The sequence below is a fragment of the Cyclopterus lumpus genome, chromosome 25 (assembly GCF_009769545.1).
Source record: "Cyclopterus lumpus isolate fCycLum1 chromosome 25, fCycLum1.pri, whole genome shotgun sequence".
NCBI lineage: Eukaryota > Metazoa > Chordata > Actinopteri > Perciformes > Cyclopteridae > Cyclopterus > Cyclopterus lumpus.
In genome coordinates, this window is record NC_046990.1 from 10160090 (window position 1) to 10170527 (window position 10438).

Genomic DNA, 10438 nt, shown 5'->3' on the forward strand with positions numbered 1-10438 from the left:
ACACACACACACACACACACACACACACACACACACACACACACACACACACACACACACACACACACACACACACACACACACACACACACACACACACACACACACACACACACACACACACACACACACACACACACACACACACACACACACACACACACGGGATTAAAATCAATGAATCAATACAGACAAACATTGTTGATTGCTTCTCATGGAGCCAACACCAGTGCAAGTAATCAATAATTAAACTAATTGGCAACTAACCTCGTCGTACATTTGTGCGTCACGCCCCATATCATATACAACAAACTACAATTATGTCATTGCTTTTACAACAATACTAAACCTAATCAAATAACTAATTATTATTATAGATTCAACTATTTAAAAAGGTACGGCTTGATATTATGTGACAAATATGAACAAAAGATTCAGACCAAATCTCAGCGAGAACCACATCTTTTGTGTGCTGAAGAGCAGAGGCTCTATGCAACTCTCCAGCAGGACTCATTTAGAAGGCTTACTGATAAACATCTATTATTGAACCGTCTCCTTTCCCCTGGACAGATCGTGTTTCCACAAGCACCAACGTATTGCCATTCAGTCTCCAAAGGAGAGACAGTGAGAATATAATTTAGTTTCCACAAAATCAATTCCAGAGACTTTTACTGAGTACTTTTCTTCTCCTCCTGCGTTCAAATATATTCCCAAAGTGGGTCCTCCTATCTCCAGGCGAATCATTGCCGCATAAATGATTCTAAATGTGTGCCCCTCCTCATATCTTCAAGAGCGCATGTCACATTGATGGAGTTCTTGTCGTCTCTTTTATTTAGTGTGGGTGAATGTCCTTTGCCCACCTGCAGGATGTCCTGGTTGATGGCAGTTTCCATGGCGATAGCTGGCTCTGGAGGTTGGGTCTGGTCCGTCTCCCCGCTGACCTGCTCAGAAAGCTCGAGAAGTTGCTGGATGACGTCTGTCACCCCCTCGCCGCCCTCGGGCCCCCCAGGCGCCTGACCCGTCACCTCCATCTCCTGCGGGGGGGAGGGGGGGGAGGGAGGAGAGGAGAGGAGAGGAGAGGAGAGGAGAGGAGAGGAGAGGAGAGGAGAGGAGAGGAGAGGAGAGGAGAGGAGAAAGAAGACGAGGGACCGTTTGACAAAGGGCCATTCACAAGATCGGGACAGGCTGTAATTTGAAAGAGACTAATTTTCTCTCAGACATGAATTAACAGAGCGTTGGGCATTATTGAACCAAAGGTTAATTTGTGTCTCCGTCTGTGTGAATCACTGACACTGACTCCTCAACAAAGACAACGAAATGAATACAAGCAGTGGCTAGTTACTCATGCATGTCAGGCATGTAACATTTAAACACTGGTGTGCACCCATATTTGAAAGAAAGAAACCCACAAACGTGCCCTCTAGGATGTCCTTATGGTAGATTACACAGGATAAAGTGCCTTCTGTGGTGTCCTTCCAGTGGAGAGAATGTAATGCAGTACCCTCGAGGTTGTAGTCCTCTAGGTCCGAGACAATGTGCCATCATGGGATGTGTCTACGGGGTGAAAATGCCCTCCTGGTGCCCCTGTTGTTGATTGTTTCGTTACAGTGGTGCCCTCCCAAGCAGCTGGTGCCCATAACGTCACTAAACTGCGAATAGTAATTAATTAATCCCCTACTAATTACCATATGCTGTTGACCTATTACAGAGGCCATCACTGAAAAGCTTGGTGGGGTCTACGCTGCATTTCGGACTGAAGGACGGTCCCAATTTGCTTATTATTAGTTCATGGGGAAATGAAAAAGTGCACTTTTAATGCAAATGAAGGTGAAACTTTTAGAGTTCATGGCGAAAAGGGAAATGGTGGACATACTGAAACGTGATGGGAAGAAATAACCAGCATCATTATCTGCTGATACGGAACCAGATGATGACATATTTGGCAAAGCAGCAATGGTTTATAAAGGATCTCACTGGTTTTGAAAAAAGAAAAAAAAGAAACAACTAACAAATACTCGGAAATTGTGATTTTTTTTTTTTCCCCTCACAATTTTTAAATAAATATAGTTACATATGTAAACTAGATACCCTCCTCATCTGCTGTCGAGTATACCTGTCCCTGTGTATTTTGCATTATTAACTGGACGCTGTGCCGATTAACCTTTTAACCATCTGTTGCGAAATGCTGCATTTTGGTTGGCTTACCGGAGTGCTTGAGGGCAGCTCAATTACAGAGATGTGCATCTTGCTGATGTGGGCGTTCAGACTGCCCAACTTCTTGAATACACAGCTGCAGTCCATGCATGGAAACAGTGGCACGCCTTTAGCCTGTCAGAGAACATAAAACACAGACACGACATTATCCCCGGCTGCTGTTCTGCTGCTGGAGCTACCAACCAGTGACTCATTATAGTCACTGAAAAGCTTGTATATCAGAAACGCATAATCATATCATCTGCCCCGATCACCGCACCGAGCAAGATGACGTTGTGGTATTCGACTGTCCGTGTATCTGGATAGTGGTGCAGATTTTAGTTTGAAGAATTCAGCTGATATTGCTGCTTCGCCCGCTAAATTAATTATTTATCTACAAGGCCTGGGGAATTTATAGACCGCTACGAGAGTACGAGCAAAAAAAAAAAACGAGATTGAAGTTGGAGAAGTGAGGAAATCAGAGAGAGAGAGCGATGGGGAAGGATGACAGAAATCATAAACATAGATAGGCGGTGGGAGATTTGTGATTGATTGTGCAAGAGAGGCTGAAACATATTTGGTGGTTTATGCAGCGAGGGAGATGTGGGGATGCGGGATATTAAAGAAGGCGGTGAAGTTCACTGTTTACAAGGGTGGAGCTAAGTACAACCAAGCACTGGAACAGACTAAAAAGGGTTAAAGTCGGAAGACCAAAACGCAATCAACTCCCAGACCGGATAACGCCACGGCAGCGACCTGACAATCACAAGGTAGCCCCGCCCTAAAAGCATGCCCAGCGTCGCCGTCTATTTGACTCTAAACGGGACCATCGTTTGAAGAAGACTTGAGACCATAAACTCTACCGAGGTAGTAAATAAACGAGTCGCCGCCCCACTGCTGCAAAAATCAGATATATAGGAGACGTAGTTGACGCTCAAGCACTTTAAAGCAGCTGAAGTATCAGTTGAAGTGTAATAATTGAGAGCTGAAGACATCGGTGAAGGTAGATTTATATTCTACAACGGATTGATGCCCTTCATGTGCAGGCAGCGTTACTCTCTCAACATGCCTACACCACCAGCCCACATGACCAGAACACTTGATTTTAGTGCCCCGGCTCCTGAGCATGCATCTGCTCATGAAATCTATTCTGAAAAACGCCCAACCATAATTTATTCATAAAGTCAGTCAGTCATGAGGGCAAACTCTATGTGGAACAGGAAGGCTGAAGGACACTCGTGATAATTAGATGCATTATTTAAATAGTCCTGCCGTTTGGCTTTGCAGGAGTAATTCAAATCAACTGGCCCCATCGTGGGCTTTTTAGCACACAAATAAAATTCAGGCTGCAATGAGTTTTGACCTATTTTGTTAAAAAAGACAAAGAGGACGTGGATGGAAGGCCATTTGACCAATTGGAAGCCTGGAAAGAAAATCACTATGCAATTAAATTACACACACAAATACTTTTTTTCTTTTTTTTCAGGTGGCCTCTGCAACACAATGGACGGGGGCAAAAACAGGCAAAATGTGTGCTCGGAAGCATTAATTCAACCCGACTGCTCATCATAGCAAACTTAGTGAGGCTTTTTCATTCAGACTTTAGATTTAAAAGAAACGGCATTAAAAACGTTTGTATGGCGACACCAATTTCCTGTCTTTATCTGTCCAGTACATATTTCCAGATAAGATATCATAACTCCCACCCACTAATGGTCTTCACAAAAAAAAACAAATCTCCACACCGGAGGATGTGGGGCCCTAAGGAGGACTTTGATGTGGGACAAGTCTTTCAATTCTTGAAAGGGAGGATGCGACCTTAATAACCGAGCGTCGCAGGAGACCTAAGTCCAGGCTAAATTAAGATGGATAAATCAAGGGACAAAAAGGAGAAGAACCAAATGAGGAATGAAAAAAGGTGCAATTTGACCTCATTCCCTTCCCAGACTCCAACAGACAAACAACATGGCAGCGTACCCTGTTGCATTGAATGGAACAAGCTTTGAGCAGGAAGGCTGGCAATTTGTTGAGCGAGTGAAGGAGGTGTACAAACAGACCCTTGGACAGCAACCAGACATAGACCATTTTGTTTTTTGTTTTTGTTTCTAACCAAACAACAAACACTGGAATATCGGCCATTTTCATTTAAATTTAAAAGCACTAGTTCCTTTTGACTGAAGGCCGTTTCATTCCCTCTCTAAACACACAAATCTATGAATAGCCACAGACTTCTCTCTCTTTTGTTTTGTTTACTTGTAGTCTCGGCTGTGTTGTCTACCTCATTAGAATCCCATTATGTGAATAGAAGCCTGATGTTGCGTGAAATGCAGCCACAGGAGGATTTAAGGAGGGATTCATGTAGCCTTTCCATATCAGACCATATTGAAAAAAATGGTGTGCAATTCATTCACTCTAAAAATCACATAAATATATATTCTCTATTTTTAGTCCTTCACTTTAATTAAAACGTGCACACAATTTGGATGGGATGACTAGCTATGGATGTACATGAAAACTCTTAAACACTGTTATAAAAGCAACAAGTTGCTGTTTGATTAGGTAGTACGGTATTACAGAGATGTTCCCCCAGACAGTACCTGTGCTCCCCTTTCGTACAGAACTCTTACCTCGGAGTGAACTCTCTGTACGTGCGAGTGCAGGTTCCCTTTCTGGGAGAAGGAAGCCGGGCAGAACATGCAGAGGTGAGGTTTCTCTCCCGTGTGCCTCACCATGTGGGTCTGCAGCACCACCTTCTGGTTGAAAGCCTTCCCGCAACGCGAGCACTTGTAAGGCCGCTCACCTGGAGGGAAGCGCACACAGGTCGGGTGAAGGTGGGGTACAGATTGGATGGCAGATACTGTCAATCTTAAATTTGACATCTATTAGATTTCTATCATCACGTTTGGTTGCATTTCAAAGCATATTAAAATACATGTTAACCAAAAGAAATGCACAGGACAACCTGGTCCATCTTCAGCATTCATAATACTCCACTGAGTCTGTTTTTGCAGTGGTCATGCAATATGATGGAAATTTGAAAATGTCAAATTTCTACACCACCAACATACGATCATATCGGGTATTGGCCTAAATAAAGACGACTCACATACAAGCTTGTGCTTTTATCAACTGTTCTGTGAACCAGGGAGTGACAAGATCCACCCCTCTCTTTTCTGTGCTTCTCACTCACCTGTGTGTATTCGTATGTGGCGAACAAGCTGGCTGGGCTTTTTGAAAGCCTTCCCACAGTGGTGGCAGCCGTTCTGGAAGGCGCTGCGGTCAATGTTCTTCTTGTAGTTTCTGGAACTAGAGCTGAGCGGCCTGCGGACACAAGTTAGGAGATAGAAATTAATATTAATTAAAAAGTTAGTCGTTTTTTTTTGTATCAAATACTAGTGAGTCACTGGACAGTAAAGCTCACATTAATATTTTTGATATTTTGATTAAATTTGTATTAAAAAAAACGACATAAAGTTACATAGCTTATGTTTACACTATGGATCCATGGCTCTTCCACTTGGCCTGCCCCCCGCACCCCCCGATACTGACAGCTGTTTCTCTTTCAAGTTTCAGATCAAACCACACCTTTAATCTCCACACTCTTGGGTTGCAAAAGCACTAAAAGTATCCGCCCGATGCCGTGGTGTGTGTATACTGTGCAATGCCATTTTCATTCCTAACCACAGCTCGTTCCATATTTAACTGCTAACATTAACAGAAATAGACTTCATGAAATAGACTTCATGTGGAATGATAAAGTTTACTCAAATCTTCAGTGTCTTTCTTGTCCCTGCTAATTCTTTTTGCTTTTGTCATGGCAGAGTTACCAGAACTCTTGACGGCCCAACTGCTGTTTCACTCTGTCTCCATGACTCACACACACTGCTTCTGTGCAATTCATGCGTCATAAGAATTGACAAATAAAAGTAGATGCAAAACACCATCTCTTGGCAGCTATAATCCCCAACATCATTATCACGGTGGTCGACTTTTGACTGTAAATGGCCGAGAACAAGGTACCCGTTGGATTTATGTTCCCCGTTTAACCTCGAGCACTTTTTCCGCCAGACTCGGGCCAAATTAAATTAAATCGCCAATCGCAGCCCCTGCCTGCCTGACCTCATCTTGACGTGACTCTTCATGTGCTCCTTGAGGTGCGCGGACGTCTTGAACTCCTTGTCGCAGGTCTTGCAGGTGTAGACCTTGACGCCCGACAGCTCCTTGCGGTGCTCGTCCAAGTGCAGGGACAGCTGGCTCTGAAGGATGAACTCATCTCCGCACTCCACGCAGATCAAATTCTGCGGGGAAGAGGGGACAAAACAAGTTCCGTCCCGAAACTGGTGGGAAGATACAGATCGACGAGGGTTCTCCGCGTCGGACTAACCTCCTCCTTCTCGTGCAGCATGATGTGAGACTTGAGGCTGGCGATGCGGGAGAACCGCTTGTGGCAAACGGGGCAGGTGAAGTCCGCGGTGGCGTGCGTGGACCTGTGGAGTGTGAGGTTGAAGTCCACGTTAAACGTCTGCGAGCACTGGTCACACCGATGAGGCTGCAAGGGGAGGGGCAGGAACAGGTGTGTTTGAAACATAATATTGTATAATCAGAAACAATGTGTTAATGTGTGGGGGATGTTTGTTTTTCTGCGGCATCGCTCGAGGAGAGAAAAACAGAAAGTGAGAGGAAAAGAAGAAAAAAAACCACTTAGAAACAAGTACAGAATATTACTAGACAGCGTACAAAAAAAAAAAAGTACAATGAGGCAGAAATGACTCCAGTATTAAATTCCCTTTTTATTAGAGGGCCGAGAGTGGCGGACCCCGAGGCTGCTGCTGCTGCTCAGCCCGGAGAGTGAGTCTACGAGTGTGAACATAGGGTCAATAACAATTCAAATGGCCCTGCAGCCGCAAACTAAATAACTAAATATAAGGTTTACTTAACGTACGATTATTGTGTTTCCATTGCCAGACGAGATCAAGTCTGTCTGAGTGAGTGAGTACTGGAAGAGAGAGACAGACGGAAAGCGAGTGCAGTTGGATCTAAGAAAGGGGTCGAGGCTAAAAAGTGACGATTAGACAAATATTCAAATTGCAATTTATGAACACAAAAACCTGCATTATTCAACGGGAATTAATGCACATTTATTCTATGTGTACTTTTAAAAAGAACATTATTTAATCAAATATGCCGCTTAAAAAACGCACATCGTCGCACCGCCTCGATTGGCTGGAATGTCCTCCACGCAGCATCTTAACACATGCTAATCATCCTACAATCACAGGGCACTGGTAGCAGATCCCGCTGACTCGGCGGACGCCAACTGAGTTTTCTGAGTGCGATATGTATTTTAAGATTGTTCTCATGTCGGGCCACAGAGGGAACGGTAATTCAAACAGCCACTGAAACCCATCTGTTATCAGTGGCCAGTGAGCGCTGCAGCAGAGGATGTGATTCGACGTCTACAAAAGAACGTGTCATATGTGCTGTACTATTCAAGACTTTAATTGGGCGCCAGAGGGAGAGGCCGCGCCATTGAGCGACGTTGGTCCTTCATAGCAAAATATCAGTTGTAGTTTGGCTACTTAGACAACAAAAAAAGACCAGCAATGCAACAAAGTAACTGTATTCACATTCCCCTGGAATGCCTAACAACAAACTCAATGTACTATGACTGCTGCAGCCGGTAACCAGCGTCCACACTGATTTCTCATTCATCCGGGAAGTGAAAGTGTGTGCCGCCGCCGCGGTTCGACGACAGTTTCCACTGTTTAAAGTTCCGGAGCGGACGACGGGACTTGTTGTGCTTTTGTGCCGCGTTGCTTTCCAGATGGAGCACGAGGCACGTCTTAAACCAGTCCAACATCGAGTGGTGTTCAACTCCACTGAGGCCGTGCTCGTTTACATCTTAACCCTGGCAACTGAAAACAACTGGGGGGGTTCAGTGTCTTGCTCAAGGACACTGAAACATGCAAACTATGGGGAGAAGCAGGAATCAAAATGGCTACCTTGTGGTTACAGGACGACCGCTCTCCCGCATGAGCTACAGCCGCCCTGATGTGGCTGTATGCAGAAAAACCTGCTGGTAACAGGCACAGTGCGAGGAGCTTTGGCACGCCGTTGGCACCAAATGTTGTGATTGACAGGACTATGTTGAGACTTGTGCCAAATCTGTCAAATATTATTTTTTTTAATGTCATTGACGGCAGCTTTAAACCTTCCCACTGTGGGAAATCATCTGCGCCTGGGAAAATACGGGACACCTCCAACTTTGACAGTGAGACACTAGCTTGGCTCAAATCCAAAACTCATAGTTATCTTTCACCCCTATAACTCAGGTGAAGAGTTTTTGCTTCGTGAAGGGAAATCCACAAACGGTCAACTACCCCACAGACGAATCCCCCCCCCCCCCGTCATGGCTCCATCCCAGCCGTGCTTACCTTGTCGTTGACCTCATGTTCCCGGAGATGCCTCTGCAGCTGGCTCTCAGTGGTGAAGATCTGGCCGCATATTGTGCACTTCTTCTCCTTGAGTTCTCCATCGCTGAAGCTTTCTCCCTTCCCGTCACCGAGATCGCCATCTGATTGTGTACAAGAGAGAGAGATCACTTCAATATTTGGAATGAGAGGCTTTCTCTTGACAAAGAGTAGCAAATGAGTAGGAGAGTAGTACATGATAAAAAGGCGTTTGTCTACTTCAATGTGGATTTATGATTTAAGAAACACTGTATTTTCTATACATCCTCACTGTAATGTCAAAGTTGTGGCATGTTATGGATGTGGCAGCATACTATGGACACACACAAACTCAGTGTTTCTCAAAATGGGTTATAGGTTCTCAGTGTCTATTAAAGATATCCTTCATTTTTAAGCTCAACTGTTACTTCGTTTTGCCTTTGACATGTATGGATGGATATTAATTGTAGACAACCACGTTCACTAACACTTGCCTGTGGACATGACATGGTTTATTTATTTATTTATTAACTGTTGAAGTAGTCAACAGTTTGCTTGCGGGCGTCACGCCCATCTCAGCTATCAGCCACGGCCATCGATGAGCCACATACAGGAACATTAAGCCTCTGGGAACGTGTTACAATGTAGCGAACGTAAACGCCAATGTGATGCTATATGTTGTCCTTTTGTTGCCGTCCCAGTTACCGTTAGCTTAGCCTCCACACACCAGCAGAATCAGGTGGTTAACGCAACCGTTCGGGATACCCAAACTAGCTTAAATGTGTCACAATAACTAAGCTAAAAAAGGTACACATAAATAAATGTAATGGCTGCACACTGAATGCAATACCGGCAGCACATCTCAACGCGTGTGTCGCGGGGTCGTGTCAATGGTGTTCCGGACACAACTGCACAGCGGATCCATCGGCAGCATGTGGACAGCCTCGCGGGTGTAACGCGCCCTCCCAGGATCAAAACAATGGCAAACATTTTTTTTTGTTTTTTGTTGGCGTTGTTAGCCTCGAAGCTAGCGGTAGCGGAGGCGAGCTAGTTAGCAGCGTCGAGCTAACGGCAGAATTACTAATAAACGATTATTAAAGAGTGAAAGCCGTACGTTGATGAACGCCGCACGAGAACGCGGCTGTTCCCCTCGCGGACACCAATTTAGACTGGAAGCCAATAAGAAGAGCCACCGAAACGTTATTAATATCATTCCGCCTCAATCACTCCTTCGCCGCACAAAGCAAAGCCCACCCGCAATACTATATCCGGGGACTATATACACCACATTGAAGTGTGAATATATCAGATACAGAGATGTTTGCCCTAATAATAGCAGGTTATTTGGATAGCCCATATTCTGTATTTTTTATTCGTTGAATTTTGGTACTTGTTACCTGTTTCGTCGTTGCTTTTAACTCTCAGTTTGCGAGGCCGGCCCCGCGGCATAGTTCCAGTACTCAGGGCGGGTGTGCTGTGAACGGTTTGCTTTTCAAAATGGCGACTCGATCGTCGGTAGACGGCATCGTCCCCGTGAAGACGCGCAGCTGCGCGGAGTAGGGAGACATCTACCGTCTGGTTCATTGTACCTGCATCTCTCGGTCCACATTACAATAGCAACTTTTTTTGTTTTGTTTCATGCTACTGATACGGGAGCGAGTTTCTCTATGATTATGAATGACTAATACATTTGATATGTATACAGAATACAGCCTACATCTTCAGTGACAGTTTAGTTCAGTAATTTCATATATTTCGTTTTTCTTAAATATAATAATTTATTATAAATACCCTAC

At 44.6% G+C, this 10438-nt stretch overlaps 1 protein-coding gene across 4 annotated transcripts in view; it reads right to left on the reverse strand.

Moving 5' to 3' along the window:
* LOC117728003 (zinc finger protein 236-like) overlaps positions 1-10140 on the reverse strand; it is a 30748-nt gene extending 20608 nt beyond the window's left edge. For 2 of the 4 annotated variants that reach the window (XM_034528625.1, XM_034528624.1), the window contains exons 1-8: positions 10040-10134; positions 8628-8767; positions 6578-6742; positions 6313-6491; positions 5384-5514; positions 4821-4993; positions 2206-2328; positions 861-1034 (exon numbers count right to left, since the gene is read on the reverse strand). In XM_034528625.1, coding sequence (XP_034384516.1) covers positions 861-1034; positions 2206-2328; positions 4821-4993; positions 5384-5514; positions 6313-6491; positions 6578-6742; positions 8628-8767; positions 10040-10091 — 1137 coding nt within the window. In that variant the 5' untranslated portion in view covers positions 10092-10134. Of the gene's footprint in view, positions 1-860; positions 1035-2205; positions 2329-4820; positions 4994-5383; positions 5515-6312; positions 6492-6577; positions 6743-8627; positions 8768-9492; positions 9745-10039 lie in introns of those variants that run through there. The other 2 variants (XM_034528626.1, XM_034528628.1) reach the window with 2 other exon arrangements.
* Positions 10141-10438: the final 298 nt, after the last annotated feature.